The 23,571-nt window shown below is 39.5% G+C and overlaps 1 protein-coding gene across 1 annotated transcript in view; it reads right to left on the bottom strand.

The window, feature by feature from the left end:
• The window catches only part of ENAH (ENAH actin regulator), a gene marked incomplete in the record, with an annotated part of 421,876 nt that overhangs the window by 357,325 nt on the left and 40,980 nt on the right, over positions 1-23,571 (bottom strand). Inside the window, 1 exon segment of the mRNA XM_053712606.1 lies at positions 8,473-8,638. Within this exon segment, the coding sequence (XP_053568581.1) occupies positions 8,473-8,638 (166 nt within the window).

Here is a 23,571-nt window from a genome sequence, read left to right on the forward strand (position 1 = left end):
TGAACAATCTGAAGAAATACCTCTGGGTGAAGAGACCATTCGCCCGGATGCAACGTTTGGCGACTGAGATAATCCGATTCCCAATTGTCTATACCTGGGATATGAACCGCAGAGATTAGACAGGAGCTGGATTCCGCCCAAACCAAAATTCGAGATACTTCTTTCATAGCCAGAGGACTGTGAGTCCCTCCTTGATGATTGATGTATGCCACAGTTGTGACATTGTCTGTCTGAAAACAAATGAACGATTCTCTCTTCAGAAGAGGCCAAAACTGAAGAGCTCTGAAAATTGCACGGAGTTCCAAAATATTAATCGGTAATCTCACCTCCTGAGATTCCCAAACTCCTTGTGCCGTCAGAGATCCCCACACAGCTCCCCAACCCGTGAGACTTGCATCTGTTGAAATTACTGTCCAGGTCGGAAGCACAAAAGAAGCCCCCTGAATTAAACAATGGTGATCTGTCCACCATGTTAGAGAGTGTCGAACAATCGGTTTTAAAGATATTAATTGAGATATCTTCGTGTAATCCTTGCACCATTGATTCAGCATACAGAGCTGAAGAGGTCGCATGTGAAAACGAGCAAAGGGGATCGCGTCCGATGCAGCAGTCATAAGACCTAGAATTTCCATGCATAAGGCTACCGAAGGGAATGATTGTGACTGACGGTTTCGACAAGCTGCAATCAATTTTAGACGTCTCTTGTCTGTTAAAGACAGAGTCATGGACACTGAATCTATCTGGAAACCCAGAAAGGTTACCCTTGTCTGAGGAATCAAAGAACTTTTTGGTAAATTGATCCTCCAACCATGATCTTGAAGAAACAACACAAGTCGATTCGTATGAGATTCTGCTAAATGTAAAGACTGAGCAAGTACCAAGATATCGTCCAAATAAGGAAATACCACAATACCCTGTTCTCTGATTACAGACAGAAGGGCACCGAGAACCTTTGTAAAAATTCTTGGAGCTGTAGCTAGGCCAAACAGCAGAGCCACAAACTGGTAATGCTTGTCCAGAAAAGAGAATCTCAGGAACTGATAATTATCTGGATGAATCGGAATATGCAGATATGCATCCTGTAAATCTATTGTGGACATATAATTCCCTTGCTGAACAAAAGGCAAGATAGTCCTTACAGTTACCATCTTGAACGTTGGTATCCTTACATAACGATTCAATATTTTTAGATCCAGAACTGGTCTGAAGGAATTCTCCTTCTTTGGTACAATGAAGAGATTTGAATAAAACCCCATCCCCTGTTCCGGAACTGGAACTGGCATAATTACTCCAGTCAACTCTAGATCTGAAACACATTTCAGAAATGCTTGAGCTTTTACTGGATTTACTGGGACACGGGAAAGAAAAAATCTCTTTGCAGGAGGTCTCATCTTGAAACCAATTCTGTACCCTTCTGAAACAATGTTCTGAATCCAAAGATTGTGAACAGAATTGATCCAAATTTCCTTGAAAAAACGTAACCTGCCCCCTACCAGCTGAGCTGGAATGAGGGCCGCACCTTCATGTGGACTTAGAAGCAGGCTTTGCCTTTCTAGCTGGCTTGGATTTATTCCAGACTGGAGATGGTTTCCAAACTGAAACTGCTCCTGAGGATGAAGGATCAGGCTTTTGTTCTTTGTTGAAACGAAAGGAACGAAAACGATTATTAGCCCTGTTTTTACCCTTAGATTTTCTATCCTGTGGTAAAAAAGTTCCTTTCCCACCAGTAACAGTTGAAATAATGGAATCCAACTGAGAACCAAATAATTTGTTACCCTGGAAAGAAATAGAAAGTAAAGTTGATTTAGAAGCCATATCAGCATTCCAAGCTCTTCTAGCTAAAATAGCTAGAGACATAATCCTGACATCAACTCTGATAATATCAAAAATGGCATCACAGATAAAATTATTAGCATGCTGTAGAAGAATAATAATATCATGAGAATCATGATGTGTTACTTGTTGCGCTAAAGTTTCCAACCAAAAAGTTGAAGCTGCAGCAACATCAGCCAAAGATATAGCAGGTCTAAGAAGATTACCTGAACACAGATAAGCTTTTCTTAGAAAGGATTCAATTTTCCTATCTAAAGGATCCTTAAACAAAGTACCATCTGACGTAGGAATAGTAGTACGTTTAGCAAGGGTAGAAATAGCCCCATCAACTTTAGGGATTTTGTCCCAAAATTCTAATCTGTCAGACGGCACAGGATATAATTGCTTAAAACGTTTAGAAGGAGTAAATGAATTACCCAATTTATCACATTCTTTGGAAATTACTGCAGAAATAGCATTAGGAACAGGAAAAACTTCTGGAATAACCACAGGAGCTTTAAATACCTTATCCAAACGTTTAGAATTAGTATCAAGAGGACCAGAATCCTCTATTTCTAAAGCAATTAGTACTTCTTTAAGTAAAGAACGAATAAATTCCATTTTAAATAAATATGAAGATTTATCAGCATCAACCTCTGAGACAGAATCCTCTGAACCAGAAGAGTCATCAGAATCAGAATGATGATGTTCATTTAAAAATTCATCTGTAGGGAGAGAAGTTTTAAAAGATTTTTTACGTTTACTAGAAGGAGAAATAACAGACATAGCCTTCTTTATGGATTCAGAAACAAAATCTCTTATATTATCAGGAACATTCTGCACCTTAGATGTTGAAGGAACTGCAACAGGCAATGGTACTTTACTAAAGGAAATATTATCTGCTTTAACAAGTTTGTCATGACAATCAATACAAACAACAGCTGGAGAAATAGCTACCAAAAGTTTACAGCAGATACACTTAGCTTTGGTAGATCCAGCACTAGACAGCGATTTTCCTGTAGTATCTTCTGACTCAGATGCAACGTGAGACATCTTGCAATATGTAAGAGAAAAAACAACATATATATAAAGCAAAATTGATCAAATTCCTTAAATGACAGTTTCAGGAATGGGAAAAAATGCCAAAGAACAAGCTTCTAGCAACCAGAAGCAATGAAAAATGAAACTTAAATAATGTGGAGACAAAAGCGACGCCCATATTTTTCGCGCCAATAAGACGCCCACATTATTTGGCGCCTAAATGCTTTTTGGCGCCAAAATGACGCCACATCCGGAACGCCGACATTTTTGGCGCAAAATAACGTCAAAAAATGACGCAACTTCCGGCGACACGTATGACGCCGGAAACGGAAACGAATTTTTTGCGCCAAAAAAGTCTGCGCCAAGAATGACGCAATAAAATGAAGCATTTTCAGCCCCCGCGAGCCTAACAGCCCACAGGGAAGAGTCAAATTTTTGAAGGTAAGAAAAAATGATTAAATCAAATGCATTATCCCAAATATGAAACTGACTGTCTGAAAATAAGGAAAGTTGAACATTCTGAGTCAAGGCAAATAAATGTTTGAATACATATATTTAGAACTTTATAAACAAAGCGCCCAACCATAGCTTAGAGTGTCACAGAAAATAAGATTTACTTACCCCAGGACACTCATCTACATGTTTGTAGAAAGCCAAACCAGTACTGAAACGAGAATCAGCAGAGGTAATGGTATATATAAGAGTATATCGTCGATCTGAAAAGGGAGGTAAGAGATGAATCTCTACGACCGATAACAGAGAACCTATGAAATAGACCCCGTAGAAGGAGATCACTGTATTCAAATAGGCAATACTCTCCTCACATCCCTCTGACATTCACTGCACGCTGAGAGGAAAACCGGGCTCCAACTTGCTGCGGAGCGCATATCAACGTAGAATCTAGCACAAACTTACTTCACCACCTCCATCGGAGGCAAAGTTTGTAAAACTGAATTGTGGGTGTGGTGAGGGGTGTATTTAGAGGCATTTTGAGGTTTGGGAAACTTTGCCCCTCCTGGTAGGAATGTATATCCCATACGTCACTAGCTCATGGACTCTTGCTAATTACATGAAAGAAATACATATATATATATATATATATATATATACATATATATACACACACATATATATATATATATATATATATATACATATACAAATATACACACAAATATACATACACATACATATATACACACATTATATATAAATACACACAGTCACATCACACATACAGTACTGTGCAAAAGTTTTAGGCAGGTGTGAATAAAATGCTCTAAAGATTTCTTTCAAAAATAGAAATGTTAGGTTATTTTATTATCACAAATCAAATTAATATTTCATGTGACCACCATTTATCTTCAAACAGCATCAATTCTTTTAGCCATTGGTGCAAAGTAAGGAATTTTGTAGGCATAGTGTCAGGTGCATGATTAAACAATTATACCAAACAGGTACAACAGACCATAAATGCAATATGTAGGTTGGAACACAATTAAAAGAAACAGCTGCACAGAAGGAATAAAACTGGACGAGGAACAGCCAAACTCTGCTACCAAGGTGAGGTTGCTGAAGACTGTTTAAAAAGGCATACACCACGGCAAGACACAAGGTAGTTATACTTTATCAGCAAGGTCTCTACTAGGCAGAAATTTAAAGGTGTTTCCAGATGTGCTGTCCAAGTTTTGCTGATGAAGCATAAAGAAATGGCAACATTGTCACCGTAAGTCAGCTAAGAAAACAGTGCAGCGAATGAGACATCATGCTTACTTCCCTTCACATTTGGGAAATGTCTAGCAGTGCCATCAGCACAAAAAAACACACAGTGGGACCTTGGTACACCCATCTACTATCTAGAGAAGTCTAGTCTGAAGTTGTCTTTATGGAAGACTTGCAGCCAAAAAGCCACACAAGGCCAAGCAACTCAACTATGCACAAAAACACATGAACAGGGGTGCAGAAAAAACATTCTTACTTTACAGCATTTTTTCACACCTGTGCCCACTCAATGTTAAAGATAGGAAAAAGACAATTATTTTTTTACTCTTCTGGGGCTAGTGGACTAGTGAAAATGTCAAGCCCTGTATAATATATAGCTATATCATATATACTGACACACAAAGAGGAGTGCACAATAAAGTAAGCATACGCCTATAGAGGGGAGTTCAACACTATAAAAGTTAGCGTGTAGCAAACTAGATATGAAAATGCAATAGGAACATATTAGGTGCCAGGGTCTCTGACCTAGCCCCAGAAATAGGCATCTAAATGTTTTTAAGTGGATCCCAAATCACAGAATCACTGTATCACTGTATCTTAATGCAAACCAAAATGCCTATCCCCTCCAGACCTATTCTAGAAGACAGGAACTCCAGAAGATAATAAAAAAAAATCAAGTAATTTTCCAAAACTGAACCATTCTCTGTTAATGTCACAACCTCTGTTGGGATAGGCAGTTTAACAAAGACCAAGTGATCCTTTGTCTAAAAAAAAAAATTCCAATAGCAGATTCCAAGTTCCAGGTGAGTGAAGTTAAAGGGACAGTCTACACCAGACTTTGTATTGTTTTAAAAAATAGATAATTCATTTATCACCCATTCCCTAGTTTTGCACAACCAACAGTTATAGAAATACACTTTTTACCTCTCTGATTACTTTGTATCTAAGCCTCTGCAAACTGCCCTCTTATTTCAGTTCTTTTGACAGACTTGCATTTTAGCCAATCAATGCTGGCTCATAGGAACTCCATGTGCGTGAGCAAAGTGTTATCTATATGACACACATGAACTAACACCCTCTAGTGGTGAAAAACTGTCAAAATGCCCTGAGAGAAGAGGCGGCGTTCAAGGGCTTAGAAATTAGCATATTAGCCTCCTAGGTTTAGCTTTCAACTAAGAATACCAAGAGAACAAAGCAAAATTGGTAAATATTTTTAAAAAAATGACATGCGCTATCTGAATCATGAAAGTTTATGTTGGACTAGACTGTCACTTTAAATACAAGTAACCTCAGAAAAGGCTATTGTCCGGAGGAACCAAAGCAGCAAATCACTAGAGATTCCAGTCAGTAACATGTAAAGTCTATTTAGATTATGATCCCAGCATATTCAGTCATCAGCTCTTCCAGCAAATATTTTGAGTTGAAGTTCAACTGTTCTCAAGTTGCGCCGTTCCAGCATTCACTGGGGAATACAGATGTGAAAATGACTGACAACATAATACATCAAGGAGGAGGCATTGTACCCTCTAATTAAATATACTAGGTAGGAGATCATCTAGTATTGACAGGGATACAAGTCCCCTCATTGTAAAGAAGTGAACAGCCAAAATAGTCTCCTGGCGCTTTTTACTTACAGGTGTTTAGTTCCCTAAATTGTTCTTTGCATAAATGTTTTGTAGTTTATCCATTTATATAGCACATCTGGGTGTGTTTTAGTAACAATGTATAGTTTTGCTTATTTTTTTTTATAACATTGTGCTGATTTTCAGACTCCTAACCAAGCCCCACAGTGTCAGATGTATACACACGTTTACAGACTACTGGCGGCTCCTGTTTATGTTGTTATCTGTCTTTTCATATGCAGGGAATTGGGGGAAGGGGAGTATCTGCTCTTCTTGTTTTTCCAGCCTTTTTTACTGGGTGTCCCAGTCAACCTCATCAACAGATCTAAACTGTGAGCTTCTAAGTAAGTTTTTAAAAGGTCTATACTGGATTTTAAGATTAGTATCTGTGCATATTCTTCTTTATAGCAGGGTCTATTACATGCAGTTTTATAAAAATTGATGTGCACTGTCCCTTTAAGAAAGTAAGTGCAAGAGGCTACCTATTGTTCACTCTGTCTGATTGTGTCTAAGGGCAGGGCCCTCTTCACCTTTTGTGTACGTTTGATAGACATTGTCAGCCTCATGTGTTGTAGCTCTGCACAAAATGCTAATGATTTATAAATAATAGATAAGAGTCAGGTGATAAGGTTTATTATAATGAAAGAAACTCATTCAACTGTATATTTGGTGCCTAACGGAATTATGTTACCATCTGTTGATTTATATGCTTTTAGCTCTTCCCCCCCAAACATGTGACAGTGACTGGTATTACTTCTGGAACTATCAGTAACATACATTTCAAATACATAATACTTTAAAATTTATGGAGGGGGTAAAATTGATCAGATCATCAAAATCTCCTCTAAGCTAAAGGGAGAAAGAACTAGGAAAGGCCACTTAGGACCTGGGACTTATGTCCTGATTCTCTAAAGCTCTCTGGTCTGGTGAGCTTACTTAAAGGGACAGTCCACACAAAAATTGTTATTGTTTAAAAAGATAGATAATGCCTTTACTACCCATTCCCCAGCTTTGCACAACCAACATGGTTAGATGAATATACTTTATAACATTTAAACCACTAAATTTCTGCCTGTTTCAAAGGCTCTATTGACAGCCTCTTAATCACATGCTTTTGTATGTGCTTTTCACAAAAGGAGACTGCTAGTTCATGTGGGCCATATAGACAACAATGTGTTCACACCAGAGAAGTTATTTAAGGTTTACCACAACACAATACTAAATGCAAGTTAATAGATAATAGAGTCATGTGATCAGGGGGCTGACAGAAGAGGCTTAGATACAAGATAATCAGAGAGGTAAAAAGGATATTAATATAACCGTTGGTTATGCAAAACTAGGGAATGGGTAATAAAGGGATTATCTATCTTTTAAAACAATAACAATTCTATTGTAGACTGTCCCTTTAAGATGACTCATCAGGTTCCGTTAAAGAATTTTAGAACAGAAAATTTTAACATGAAAGCTGCTTATCTTGCCATTTGCCAAGTGTAGTTCTGGGAAGGAAAAACGTCTACATTACAATATAGTATGCAATAGAACATGTTAACACATTTATAACATTTCTCAATGCATGCGCGTGGTAAACCACTAGTGATATCTAAAGACAATACGTTCAGTAACAGTTTCATGCTTAACAATCAACAACCTTTAAAACTTGCATTGGGCTGTATGCGAACCATATGCTTTTATATAATGTAACATTTTACACACAGAAATGGTTATAAAATCCAAGACAGTTGCAGAGACACAAAAGTAGCAGATCCCAAATAAACAGATGACAAAAATGATGCAGCTATAAAGTATGAGGTAGAAACAAAGCAATCATTTATATTTTCAGCAGTTTACATTTTAAAGGGACACTAAACCTAATTTTTTTTTTCTTTCATGATTCAGCTAGAACATGTAATTTTAAGCAACTTTCTAGTTTACTCCTATTAACAAATTTTCTTAGTCCTCTTGCTATCTTTATTTGAAAAAGCAGAAATGTAAGGTTTTGGTTCAGCACCTGGGTAGCATTTGCCAATTGGTGACTGCATTTAGTCACCAATCAGCAAGCCCTACCCAGGTTCTGAACCAAAAACGAGCCAGCTCGTAAACTTTTATTCCTGCTTTTTCAAATAAAGATAGCAACAGAATGAAGAAATATTCAAAATAGGAGTAAGTTAAAACGTTGCTGCTCTATCTGAATTGTGAAAGAAAAAAAAATGGATTCAGTGTCCCTTTAAACTAAGCACATCACTACTGGTGCTAAGAAATAAGAGGGAGCTTTTACCTGGTGGTCTTGAATTTTCCTGCCTACTACCCTGAATGTGTTGTTGCCCGTATGATGATAAATATGGACTCTGCTAAATCCTGTTGATCCTCCGGCCGGTATCCATTTTTTGTTGGCATCATCATAAACCATTACAGCAGCCCGTGCTTGGCAAATGCTCTGTTCACTACAAGGGAGGACATATAAAATGTTAGTCCAACAAATGCATTAGAAACTTGGAGCAATTCTTTAAAAGGGGACATAATTTAACATTTTATATTACAATCTCAATGTGTTTCATGTGCAGTAAAACAACTAATTTGTAATATACTTTTTGGGTTATTAGTCATATCTATATACAAAAACCACTATAAAGAGCCTAAAAATATGTCTGGCTCCTAACTCAACTCCATCACCTCAGAGGTGGCAAGGTCAATCACTCTGACACATGCTCTTTCTGGGTGATTGACATGCCGTGCTCTTGTGCAACTGGTTGCACAGGAGCATGGGGCAGCAAGAGGATTCTTGTGCAATGTTAAATTTTGCATCCGATGCAGCATAGCAAATGGCGACTGCATATAGGTTCGCTACTTGCAAACCTGTCCACCTGCAAGGATGATACATTTTACACCAAGTATATTTATATTTCACCCTCTTGTCTGTTTTCTTATATGACTAGCAGAATATATAATTAAAAAGGGATAGCATGTCATTTTAAGACCCGTTTAAATTCACTTCTATTTTCAAATGTGCTTTGTTCTCTTAGTATCCCTTGTTAAAAAATGAATACGTACATATCCTACACTAGTGGGAGCTGCTGCTAATTGGTGCCTGTACACATTTGTCACTTGTGATTGGCTAAATAGATATTTTCAGCTTCCTGTCAGAAGTGCAATGCTGTCCCTTCAGCAATGGATAACAAGAGAATTAAGAAAATTTGATAATAGAATTAAATTGGAAAGTTGTTTAAAATTGTATGCTCTATCTGAATCATAAAAGAAAATTTTGAGGTTTACTATCCATTTAAACAATAATAAAAAAAAAACACTATCAAAGTGCATCAAATGAGTAACAGGGTCTAATTTTTTATAAACTAGATTTAGATGGTATGAATAGGGATATATATATTAAACCCATTTTGCACGATGTAAAATATAATATATTTTGTAAGCTGTATTGTATATCCTTTTATTTTACTGTAATGTATTGCATTATTAAGAAATAATACATAATCAACATGATTTAGGTCAATGTGTCCAAAGTGTTGTAGGTTGTTATCCTTGGAATTTGAAGAAGACTTATTGACCGAAATGCTGCTGATGTTTTTGTGTTTAATTTTTTATAGCTAATTTTTGCATATCTTTTTGTAAGATAAATTATGACAAACATTTGCTAATGCCACTTAACAGCCAGTAAAATTGCACATTTTTTTAACGAGCTAGAATATGGGACAGACCTAAAAGGTTAACTAATCCCACTGCCTGAATATTCAGGGCATCTCAGATCACCCCGAAATTATGTATAAATGAATACAGGTACTCTTCTTAAAATTGTTGGTAAACAGGGTCGACAAATACAAGGGCCCCGCTAACTATAGCAACTAGAAATGACTGGCTGGACCCCAATAAATTCCACTCTCCCTTTAAAGGATTTAATGCTGTAGTTGTGAATTCAACTGCTAGATGTCACTAGAGCACTGTGCAGGAACATAGCAGCTTACTATGAGTGAGAGTGAGAGTGAGAGTGAGAGTGAGAGTGAAAGAGTGTGAGAGAGTGAAAGAGAAAGAGTGAAAGAGAAAGAGTGAGAGTGAAAGAGAAAGAGTGAGAGTGAAAGAGTGAGAGTGAGAGTGAAAGAGTGAGAGTGAAAGAGTGAGAGTGAGAGTGAAAGAAAGAGAGTGAAAGAGAAAGAAAGAGAGTGAAAGAGAAAGAAAGAGAGTGAAAGAGAAAGAAAGAGAGTGAAAGAGAAAGAAAGAGAGTGAAAGAGAAAGAAAGAGTGAAAGAGAAAGAAAGAGAGTGAAAGAGAAAGAAAGAGAGTGAAAGAGAAAGAAAGAGAGTGAAAGAGAAAGAAAGAGTGAAAGAGAAAGAAAGAGTGAAAGAGAAAGAAAGAGTGAAAGAGAAAGAAAGAGTGAAAGAGAAAGAAAGAGAGTGAAAGAGAGTGAAAGAGAGTGAAAGAGAGTGAAAGAGAGTGAAAGAGAGTGAAAGAGAGTGAAAGAGAGTGAAAGAGAGTGAAAGAGAGTGAAAGAGAGTGAAAGAGAGTGAAAGAGAGTGAAAGAGAGTGAAAGAGAAAGAAAGAGAAAGAAAGAGACAATTCCATGTTAATTCATTTATTTTTCATTACTTTATTATGTGTCATTATAGTGACTAAGTTTTTAGTATGGGCATACTTTCCAGTGTGTAAACACTTTGATTTCTTTCCCCTTTACTTGAAAACTGAAAAAAAAAAAAATGCAAATGTGAATGTGGCCACTAGATGGAGATACATCATCACAAGAAGTTGTAAAGGGTTTTTGAATCATATGGATGAGAGACACTCTGGTAATATTTCCAATACTTGTTGATATAGATATAGTGAGACTGGATCCTTCCTAGGTCTCGCAGCTATGAAATACAAATGCAGGTTTTATTGCGTTATATAATGTGTGTGTGTGCAATAAATAAATATATTCACACACATTTGTACGTGTGGAGAAGAAGGGGGCGCATCAAATTTGCTTATTGCATTTCATACCTAGTTTACTACACACTAACCAAGATCAGTGACATTTCTGGCTTTTGACAGCTGTACCTTGCAGTTTGCATTAGTTAGCACAGTAGAAGGCAGAAAAAAAGTTACTTTTAAACTGAAGGGGAAAAAAAGTAACATATAAAAAAAACACAGGAAAAATAAAAAAAATGCAGCCACTGCACTGCAAAAATAAATGTACAGCACACGCTAAACTGAAGAGCACGTCTGAAGGGTAAAAATAAGAGAATAGCTTTGAAGAGCGCTGCAGGTGAAAAACATAAGCCAGTAAATATAAATAGGAAGAAAACAAATTATACTGGTGTCCTTTCAATTTAAATGTATAGGGACATGATACCCAACTGTTAAAGCACTTGAAAGTGATGTAGCATATCTGTAAAAAGCAGACTAGAAAATAACACAAATATCTATGTAAAAAAGAATTATATTTTACCTCAACAATTCCTAAGCCGCATTCAACTGTAAAGCAGCCAATCAAGATGCCAGTCCTGGGACTCAAAAGGAAGCGTGCATCTGGCATGTGCAGGCACAATAATGTTATTTTCTCCTTCAGTTTAAAGGGACAGTCTACTCCAGATTTTTTATCGTTTAAAAATATAGATAATCCATTTATTACCCATTCCCCAGTTTTGCAAAAAATGCTGACTCCTAGGTAACTCCACGGGGGTGAGCACATAATCTGAATGAGACACTGTCAAAATGCCCTGAGATAAGAGGCGGCCTTCAAGGACTTAGAAATTAGTATATGAGCTTACCTAGGTTTGGCGTTCAAAAAAAGAATACCAAAGAACAAAGCAAAATTTGATGAAAAAAGTAAATTGGAAAGTTGTTTAAAATTGCATGCCCTATCTGAATCATGAGTTTAATTTTGACTAGACTGTCCCTTCAAGAGATTTCATTGAAATCTTTTGAGATTTCATAGTAAATTTCCTTAATCACCGTAAAGTGTAACATCAGCACTGATAAAGCTGATTACCTGTGAGTTTTTTTTTTTACCCCTTTCCAACATGCAGCTGACAGTAGCAGAAGTATAACTGTTCACACTTACTGAAGCTGAAGACATTTTTAAGTAAAAGTCTTCCATTTTTACATTTCATTATTGTAAAAACATAATTTATACTTACCTGATAAATTCCTTTCTTTCCTGGCATGGAGAGTCCACAAATCCATTCAATTACTAGTGGGAATTTAACTCCTGGCCACCAGGTAGAGGCAAAGAACACCCGAGCAAAGCTTTAAGTATCCTCCCATTACCCACAATCCCCAGTCATTCAGCCGAGGAATTATGGAAAGAGAAGACGACAGAGGGTATAGAGGTGTCTGAAGTTTAGAAAAATTACAAAAGCCTCCTTAAAAATAGGGGCGTGTCATGGACTCTCCATGCCAGGAAAGAAAGGAATTTATGAGGTAAGTATAAATTATGTTTTGTTTCCAATGGCATGGAGAGTCCACAAATCCATTCAATTACTAGTGGGAACCAATACCAAAGCTAGAGTCCACAGAATGGAAGGGAGGGATAAACAAGACAGGCGAACCTAAACAGAAGGCAACACCGCTTGAAGAACTTTCCTCCCAAAAGAAGCCTCAGCTGAGGCAAAAACATCAAATTTGGAAAATTTGTAAAAAGTATGCAATGATGACCAAGTGGCCGCCTTGCAAATCTGTTCCACATAAGCATCATTCTTAAAGGCCCAAGAGGAAGCGACAGCCCTAGTGGAGTGAGCCGTAATCTTCTCTGAAGGCTGCTGTCCAGCCGTTTCATAAGCCAATCAAATAACACTTCTCAACCAGAAAGAAGTGGTCTTCTGACCCCTCAGTTTACCTGAAAAGACAACAAAAATAGCAAAAGATTGACGAAAATCTTTTGCGGTCTGTAAATAGAACCTTAAAGCACGCACAAAATCCAGATTGTGCAATAACGTCTCTTTCTTAAAGGAAGGAGAAAATGAAGGAACAACAATGTCTTGGTTAATATTGCGTTCCAAGACCACCTTAGGTAGAAAACCTAGTACCGCCTTATCCGCAAGAAGAATAAGATAAGGAGAATCACACTGTAGAGCCGAAAGCTCTGAAACTCCGAAAAGATTCAACCAGAAAAAAAAAAAGAAAAAAGGTCCATAGACCTTAGGATAACAAATCTATGACATCACCTCAATATGAAGGATTTTAAACTTGTATTTCTATAATAAAACAAACAACATAGAAATAAATATATTATTGTCCCCAAAAACACTAAGACAACAAAGTATGATACTTGAAATCATACATCACAGACATAGCAAATATTACCTCAACATGAGGGAAATTAAAATATTGTATATTAGAGTCTTAAAAACAAAGAAATTGCTCATGATACATGAAACCATACACGTTGAACCAAGTCCCCATACGTAAAATGGATATAGATCTATATAGACAAAAAAAATCCCCTCAATATGAGGGAGATTAAGACATAAAGCCCCTGTATCATACAGAATAACATATACAAAGCATCATCTGTTATTCGTATACATGCTATGATTAAATAAAAATAGCGTATTTAGGGCACTTGGCTAAGTATGTTACATGCCACCCACAGTGAGAAAATCTAATATGAAAGAGATTGAATGTAGAATGAATACACATAAAATATTTAAATTGTGATTGAGCATTAACATGAACTTGCCAACAGATGGCAGAAAATACAATGAAAGTTCAGGAGAAAATCCTGACGAAACAAAAGAGCATTGTATATTCCCTCAAACCCTATTGCAATATTTTATTACATAAAGGGTGTTAAATATAAATGAGGACAAACTGATGTTAAATAGTCCTCAGCCCCCATCTCAATGTAGTCTCTATATAATAAACATCTCGGACATAAAGGCAAATATTTAAGTCAAAATCCACTTTAAAGATCTCTAAGTCAGAGCAGGGGGGGGGGGGGGGCAGAACACCACCTAGTCACATTACAGTAATAACATGTCCCACAAATACAGTACATAGAGTGGAAAAATAGTGTCTCAACGATAATTAAGAGACTTGGCAGGAACAGATATAAATTGCTTTATAAAAACGCCATGCTAATCTTATATGAAGGGCTAGGAGTGAATCAAACGTGCGTACACACCTCACAGCTCGTGGCGAGAAATTGATCGCTATTTCCAAAGAGGCGCCAATATGAGAAAAACATCATATACCTTTCTGCAGCCTGCAGATTGGAGGTGCCGCAGTTAAAATAAGGGGAGAATATGAAGGCTGTGTAGAGTACAAAACTTAACGGATTAGATGTAGTAAACGCTGATACGTCACAAAAAGGATCCCTCCTTCATATACTCAGGGAACCCTGCTTAAGTAACAGAGCGGTGCTAATGCATCTGCCAACAATGGCAAATGATTTAAAAGAGAAAGTGCATACTACACTGAGTATAAATATGTATAGTGCATACACCAACACACCAAATGTACACGGAGTGTGATATGTGTCTGGCTCGTAGTGGTCAACTGCGATCGCACATAGCCGAGGGAGGGGAAAACCCTGAAAAACATAAAAGGCCTGAGATAGAAAAGCATGCGAATAAGCGGCGCTACAGTCTCATAAAAATACCGGCATGTCTGTATAAAACATCCCTCTATGTGTACAATAATATCACGAAGGGCATAAAAAAACCTGTGACCGTGTATGGTTTCAAACCCGGTCTCAAGAAAAGATCCAAACACAGACTTAACCTTTTAAGAGCTAATATGCCATAAAACACTTCTCAGACCATATAGCCTTTAATAAAAAGGAGAACCTTATTACAAATAACCCCTTTTAAGCAGTAAGTGCCCAGACACTATTTCCCCTCAGTCCCTGGTCCACAAATATAATAGTAATTCCTTAAGTGCTGTATCCCTCTCACCTAGAAGGTAGAAGCACTTACCTGTGGATCTGCTGTAGGGCAGGTACAGCAAACAGGTGTGACAGAATCCTCACTGACATAGACCTGTAGATAAAGAAAAAACAGAGTAATCAACCCTGGTTTTCTATATAGGGCTAGCAAAAATGTTGGAAGGTAAATAAAGACCACCTCGTCGTCTTCCAACTGCTAAAAGCCACCATTAATCTTACTAAAGAGAATTACATGGAAACAGCATAACACCAATCCTTGCTTGCAGAAAATAGTACCTACTAAAGGATTAACAACTTGATTTCTTTAGACAGATCACCTACAATGTTACGCAAGCAAAGAATGACTGGGGATTGTGGGTAATGGGGGGATACTTAAAGCTTTGCTGGGGTGTACTTTGCCTCCACCTGGTGTCCAGGAGTTGAATTCCCACTAGTAATTGAATGGATTTGTGGACTCGCCATGCCATTGGAAAGAAAAGGTTAAATACATAGGAAACAAATACACTATTGGTACCAAGCTTAACAGATCTGGCAAGCCAAAGACAAGAGGTATTTATGAGTAGCCATCAATAACCAGCTAGCTCCCAACACTGCATTACTGCTCCGGAACCTACCTATGTAAGCGCAAAGAAACCCAAGAAAACAAAGTAAATTTAACAGAAACTGAAGTCTCTTAAAATTGCATGTTCCATCTAAACCATAAAAGTTTAATTTTGATTTTTTCCCATCCCTTTAACGTCTGTCTTTCATATGCTTCAAAGTACAGTGCCTTGAAACTGACAGTAGTGTATTTCTATGGATTTTCCAGATTTATAGGTCTAGTGTAACCTGTTAGCTGTCACATGTGCACAATAAACTGCTTATCACCAATGTAGGAAGTGTGACAAGTGAACAAAACACAAAGGCCTCTATTTAACAAGGTCTGACGGACCTGCTCCGACAGTGCGGATACGCTCTCCGTATTCAGCATTGCACTAGCAGCTCACAAGAGCTGCTGGTGCAAAGCCGCCCCCTGCAGACTTGCGGCCAATCGGCCTCCAGCAGGGGGTGTCAATCAAGACGATCGGGTTGAATTACGGTGATGTCTGTCCGCCTGCTCAGAGCAGGCGGACAGGTTATGGAGCAGCGGTCTTTAGATCGCAGCTTCATAACTGGTGTTTTTGGCGATTCTGAAGACTCGCCAGAAACACGGGCCGTCAGGCTCCTTTCGGAGCTTGATAGATAGGCCCCTTAGTCTGGCTCTCATGGCTTAAACCGCTATTGTCTACAGCATGGCTCGACAAACCCAGGCGCCAGAGCTACACTGGTGCCTTAAAATTAGTCCTTGGTTTGGTGCCCTTTAGACATCCCCCACTTAACCACTACTAACAGCCAGACAGAAAATTTAGCCTGGAGCGGCAGGGTCTTTTCTAGGCAACACATCTGGAAACTACAAGTCCCAGAATGGTGCTTAGCCAGTGAGGGACAAGTCCGATATTGTGGAAGAGTTTTGTTTGCAGTAGGTACGAGAGCCCCACAGATCCCACAGGCTAACTACGTCTGCTCAGCAAACTTTGGCTGCTTTCACAATCCTTGTTTCCCCCCTCCGTTCAGCCGCTTTGCATAAAGGTCACGGCTGGGGGGAAACAAGGATTGGTTCTTTTAAGAATCGTCATCCGTCAATCAATTAGACAAAATGGCGGGCGGGATAGTTGCGCTTATCGTCTGAGCACTAAAAAGGTAAACATTTTAGAAAATACAGAAATATAAAAACTTTGATGAATTAAACCTAGGCTCATTTTTCAAAGTCTATCGAATGCCATGGGCAGTTGCGTTAAGCTTACATTCACTTTAAAAGACCTCTGCAAAATGATCAGTTTCTCTGGTTCTACTATTTATAGATGTGTGTGAGTAAAATGAACATTTTGTTTTATTCTATAAATTACTGACAGCATTTCTCCCAAATTCAAAATAAAAATAGTCATGTTTCTATCAACGCCCCCTGACTCAACTCTCCCAATATACACAAAGGCATGGGAAAGGGACCTAGGCAGGGACATTGACGAGGACACATGGCTCAAGTCTTTTCAATTGACAAAGCGATCCTCCATCTCCACTAACGTTCAGGAAATTCATTTAAAACTCACTAGTAGATGGTATTTAACTCCAACAAGGCTACATAGATGTTATCAGACAGCCAGCCCAATGTGCTGGAGAGATTGTGGTGAACAGGGCACACTTTTACACATCTGGTGGGAGTGCCCAAAAATAAAAGACTATTGGGACAAAGTGCTTAACATTATGTCAGACAGACTGCAAATAACCATACCAAGCACGCCTGAGGCAACCCTCCTGTTTCACTTACCAGAAGTAAAAGCTCTACATACGCGAGCGTTGATGTTTATAATGCTCACAGGAGCCAAAAAATTAATACCTAGGAGATGGAAGTCAGGGATTGTCCCGTCACTCGAGGAGTGGAGCCACACGGTAGATGAGCCACTCACATTAGAGAGATTCCACTACTTTAAAATCAAACAAATAGAAATACATGAAATGATGCTGGCCACGTGGAGGGGCACTGGTCTCTGAGCAAAATAGACTTAGCAAAATCAAAAACACACTTCCCAACCTTCCCTTCCTACTCCCCCCCTCCCCACACATGAACCTTTCTACCCCCCCTCCTTTCTTTTTTTTTTCCACTTTAAGTTAGATAAGTTAATTAGTACCGATAAAGGAGGAGAGTATTGGAAAAGAAAAAATATAACAGGCTTGATATGCAAAGATATTTAATATACAATGTATGCATGCAGAAACAATATATGATCGGATATATCCTTAAATGATACATAGTTGGACACAATGGTTAAAACGCAAGCAAAGGATGTATGTAGAAATGTGTTTTTATTGTATGCACTTTTTTGATTTCAATAAAGCTTGTTTCAAAAAAAATCAAAAAATAAAAATAGTCATGTAGAGGATTTAACTGCAGAAAATGACAACTGGTCAAAATAATAAAAAAGATGCAATGTTTTCAGACCTCAAGTAATGCAAAGAAAACAAGTTCATATTCATTTCTAAACACAATACTAATGTTTTAACTTAGCAAGAGTTCAGAAATAAATATTTGGTGGAATAACCCTGAATTATAATCACTGCTTTCATGTGTCTTGGCATCCTCTTCACCAGTTTTTCACATTGCTGTTGGGTGACTTTATGCTACTCCTGGCGCAAAACATTCAAGTAGCTCCGCTTTGTTTGATGGCTTGTGACCATCTATCTTCCGCTTGATCACATTCCAGAGGTTTTTAATGGTTTCAGGTCTGGAGATTGTGCTGGCCATGACATGGTCTTGATCTAGTGGTCCTCTATCCAACACCTTGATTGATCTAGCTGTGTGGCATGGAGCATTGCCCTGTTGCAAAAACCAATCCTCAGAGTTGGGGGAACATTGTCAGAGCAGAAGGAAGCAAGTTTTTTCCAGGATAACCTTGTACGTGGGCTTGATTCATGCATCCTTCACAAAGATAAATCTGCTTGATTCCAGGTCATCTTCTCTGATGAATCCAATTTTCACCTCTGCCCAACACCTAGTCGTCTCCTGGTTAGACGGAGACCTGGACCCACTGTGAAATTTGGTGGAGGACCGGTGATTATCTAGGGGTGCTACAGCAAGGCTGGAATCGGCCAGATTTATCTTTGTGAAGGACGCATGAATTAAGCCATGTACAAGGTTATTCTGGAAGAACAAGAAAAAAAAACTTTCTTCCTTGCATTATTTGAGGTCTAAAAACACTGCATATTTGTCTGCTTCTGCAAAAGAACCAGAATTTATGTTTACCTGATAAATTTCTTTCTCCTACGGTGTATCCGGTCCACGGCTTCATCCTTACTTGTGGGATATTCTCAATCCCTACAGGAAGTGGCAAAGAGCACACAGCAGAGCTGTCCATATAGCTCCCCTCAGGCTCCGCCCCCCAGTCATTCAACCGACGGTTAGGAGAAAAAGGAGAACCATAGGGTGCAGTGGTGACTGTAGTTTATAAAAAATAAATTTAAACCTGACTAAAATGCCAGGGTGGGCCGTGGACCGGATACACCGTAGGAGAAAGAAATTTATCAGGTAAACATAAATTCTGTTTTCTCCTACATTGGTGTATCCGGTCCACGGCTTCATCCTTACTTGTGGGAACCAATACCAAAGCTTAAGGACACGGATGAAGGGAGGGAACAAGTCAGGTAACCTAAACGGAAGGCACCACTGCTTGTAAAACCTCTCCCCCAAAAATAGCCTCCGAAGAAGCAAAAGTATCGAATTTGTAAAATTTGGCGAATGTATGCAGTGAAGACCAAGTCGCTGCCTTACAAATCTGTTCAACAGAAGCCTCATTCTTGAAAGCCCATGTGGAAGCCACAGCTCTGGTGGAATGAGCTGTAATTCGTTCAGGAGGCTGCTGTCCAGCAGTCTCATAAGCCAATCTGATGATGCTTTTCAGCCAGGAGAGAGGTAGCAGTCGCTTTCTGACCTCTCCTCTTACCAGAATAGACAACAAACAAGGATGATGTTTGTCTGAAATCTTTAGTTGCATTTAAATAGAATTTTAAAGCACGAACCACATCAAGATTGTGTAACAGTCGTTCCTTCTTAGAAGCTGGATTAGGGCACAGAGAAGGGACAATGATTTCCTGGTTAATATTCTTATTAGAAACCACTTTTGGAAGAAAACCAGGTTTGGTACGCAAAACAACCTTATCTGCATGGAACACCAGATAAGGTGAATTACACTGCAAAGCAGACAATTCTGAAACTCTTCGAGCAGAAAAAATAGCTACCAAAAACAAAACTTTCCAAGATAATAACTTAATATCTATGGAATGTAAAGGTTCAAACGGAACCCCTTGAAGAACTGAAAGAACTAAATTTAGACTCCATGGAGGAGCCACTGATTTATAGACAGGCTTGATTCTAACTAGAGCCTTTGCAAACGCCTGAACGTCTGGTACTGCTGCCAGACGCTTGTGTAACAGGATAGACAGAGCAGATATCTGTCCCTTTAATGAACTAGCTGACAATCCTTTCTCCAATCCTTCTTGGAGAAAAGACAATATCCTCGGAATCCTAATCTTACTCCACGAGTAACCCTTGGATTCACACCAACAAATATATTTCCGCCATATCTTATGGTAAATTTTCCTGGTGACAGGCTTTCTCGCCTGGATCAGAGTATCTATAACTGATTCAGAGAACCCACGCTTAGCTAGAATTAAGCGTTCAATCTCCAAGCAGTCAGTTGCAGAGAAACTAGGTTTGGATGTGTGAATGGACCTTGGATTAGAAGGTCCTGTCTCAAAGGTAGCTTCCATGGTGGAACCAATGACATATTCACCAGGTCTGCATACCAAGTCCTGCGTGGCCACGCAGGAGCTATCAGAATTACCGAAGCCTTCTCCTGTTTGATCCTGGCTACTAGCCGGGGGAGAAGAGGAAACGGTGGAAAGACATAAGCTAGATTGAACGACCAAGGCGCCACTAAGGCATCTACCAATGTCGCCTTGGGATCCCTGGACCTGGACCCGTAACGTGGAACTTTGGAGTTCTGACGTGACGCCATCAGATCCAGATCTGGCAGGCCCCATAGTTGAATTAACTGGGCAAAAACCTCCGGGTGAAGTTCCCACTCCCCCGGATGGAAAGTCTGACGACTCAGATAATCCGCTTCCCAGTTGTCCACTCCTGGGGTGTGAATTGCTGAAACATGGCAGGAGTGATCCTCTGCCCATTTGATGATCTTGGATACCTCCCTCATCGCCAGGAACTCTTTGTTCCTCCCTGATGATTGATGTACGCTACAGTCGTCATGTTGTCCGACTGAAATCTGATGAATTTGGCCTCCGCTAGTTGAGGCCATGCCTGGAGAGCATTGAATATCGCTCTCAATTCCAAAATGTTTATCGGGAGAAGAGATTCTTCCCGAGACCATAGACCCTGAGCTTTCAGGGACTCCCAGACCGTACCCCAGCCTAAGAGACTGGCGTCGGTCGTGACAATGATCCACTCCGGTCTGCGGAAACTCATTCCCTGAGATAGGTGATCCTGAGACAACCACCAGAGGAGTGAGTCTCTGGTTTTCTGGTCCATTTGAATCTGGGGAGACAAATCTGCATAATCCCCATTCCACTGTTTGAGCATGCACAGTTGCAGTGGTCTTAAATGAATTTGAGCAAAGGGAACCACGTCCATTGCCGCAACCATGAGTCCTATTACCTCCATGCACTGAGCTACGGAGGGTTGAGGAATGGCATGAAGAACTCGACAAGTGTTCAAAAGTTTTAACTTCCTGACTTCCGTCAGAAAGATCTTCATTTCTACCGAGTCTATTATTGTTCCCAGGAAGGGAACCCTTGTGAACGGGGACAGAGAACTCTTTTCTATGTTCACCTTCCACCCGTGAGACCTTAGAAAGGCTAGAACAATGTCCGTATGAGCCTTTGCTTTGTGAAAGGACGACGCTTGTATTAAGATGTCGTCTAGGTAAGGTGCTACTGCAATGCCCCTTGGTCTTAGTACCGCTAGAAGGGACCCTAGCACCTTTGCGAAAATTCTGGGAGCAGTGGCCAATCCGAAGGGAAGGGCCACGAATTGGTAATGCTTGTCCAAAAAAGCGAACCTCAGGAACTGATGGTGATCTTTGTGGATAGGAATATGCAGGTACGCATCCTTTAAGTCCACGGTAGTCATATATTGACCCTCCTGGATCATTGGTAAAATTGTCCGAATGGTTTCCATTTTGAATGATGGAACTCTGAGGAATTTGTTTAGGATTTTTAAATCCAGGATTGGCCTGAAAGTTCCTTCCTTTTTGGGAACTACAAACAGGTTTGAGTAAAAACCCAGTCCTAGTTCTGCTGTTGGAACTGGGTGTATCACTCCCATTTTTAGAAGGTCTTCTACGCAACGTAAGAATGTCTGTCTCTTTATCTGGTCTAAAGATAAGCGAGACATGTGGAACCTTCCCTTTGGAGGAAGGTTCTTGAATTCCAGAAGATACCCCTGAGAGACAATTTCTAGCGCCCAGGGGTCCGGAACATCTCTTGCCCAAGCCTGAGCAAAGAGAGAAAGTCTGCCCCCTACTAGATCCGGTCCCGGATCGGGGGCTAACCTTTCATGCTGACTTGGTAGCAGCAGCAGGCTTATTGGCCTGTTTTCCCTTGTTCCAGCCTTGCAATGGTTTCCATGCTGGTTTGGGCTGGGATGCGTTACCCTCTTGCCTAGTGGTTGTAGAGGTAGAAGCAGGTCCGTTCCTGAAATTGCGAAAGGAACGAAAATTAGACTTATTTTTAGCTTTTAAAGGTCGAACTTGTGGAAGGGCATGGCCCTTTCCCCCAGTGATATCTGAAATAATTTCTTTCAACTCTGGCCCGAATAGGGTCTTACCCTTGAAAGAAATATTAAGCAATTTCTTTTTTAAATAATGCAAGAAATTGGTTGAAGAAGAAAACCTTGTTGAACAAAAATTTTCTTAAGTAAACCCTCTAATTTTTTATCCATAGGATCTTTGAAAGCGCAACTATCTTCTATTGGTATAGTCGTTTAGCTAGTGTTGAAACTGCCCCCTCTACCTTAGGGACCGTCTGCCACGCATCCGTTCTGGGGTCAACAATGGGGAACATTTTCTTAAATAAAGGGGGGGGGGGGACAAAAGGTACACCTGGTCTCTCCCACTCCCTAGTCACAATATCCGCCACCCTCTTAGGTATCGGAAACGCATCAGTGTGTACTGGGACCTCTAAGAATTTGTCCATTTTACACAATTTTTCTGGGACCACCAAAGGGTCACAATCATCAAGTGTAGCTAGGACCTCCTTAAGCAGGGCACGGAGGTGTTCTAACTTAAATTTAAATGCTATGGTATCTGGCTCTGCCTGCTGAGAAACTTTTCCTGTGTCATAAATTTCTCCCTCAGACAGGCCCTCCCTCACCGCCAAGTCAGATTTATGTGAGGGCACTACAGATAAAATTATCCGCTGTGTCTGCTTGCTCATCTTCTGCATTTAAAACTGAGCTATCACGCTTCCTTGGAAAAGCTGGCAGTTTGGATAAAAATGCTGCGAGAGAATTATCCATTACTGCTGCTAACTGTTGCAAAGTAATAGCAATTGGTGCGCTAGATGTACTGGGCATCGCTTGCGCGGGCATAGCTGGTGTTGACACAGAAGGAGAGGATAGCGGACTATCCTCACTACCTTCAGCTAAAGAATCATCTTGGGCTACATCTTTAAGCGTGACTGTACGGTCCTTAAAGGGACAGTATACACTCATTTTCATATAACTGCATGTAATAGACACTACTATAAAGAATAAGATGCACAGATACTGATATAAAAATCCAGTATAAAACTGTTTAAAAACTTACTTAGAAGCTGTCAGTTTAGCTCTGTTGAAAAGGTAGCTGGAAAGCCCACTGCAAGTGGCAAATAAGACCCTCCCCCTTCTTTTGCATATGAAAAGACCCTTTACACAAACAGGAGC

Source organism: Bombina bombina, chromosome 4, assembly GCF_027579735.1.
Source record: "Bombina bombina isolate aBomBom1 chromosome 4, aBomBom1.pri, whole genome shotgun sequence".
NCBI classification, from domain to species: Eukaryota; Metazoa; Chordata; class Amphibia; order Anura; family Bombinatoridae; genus Bombina; species Bombina bombina.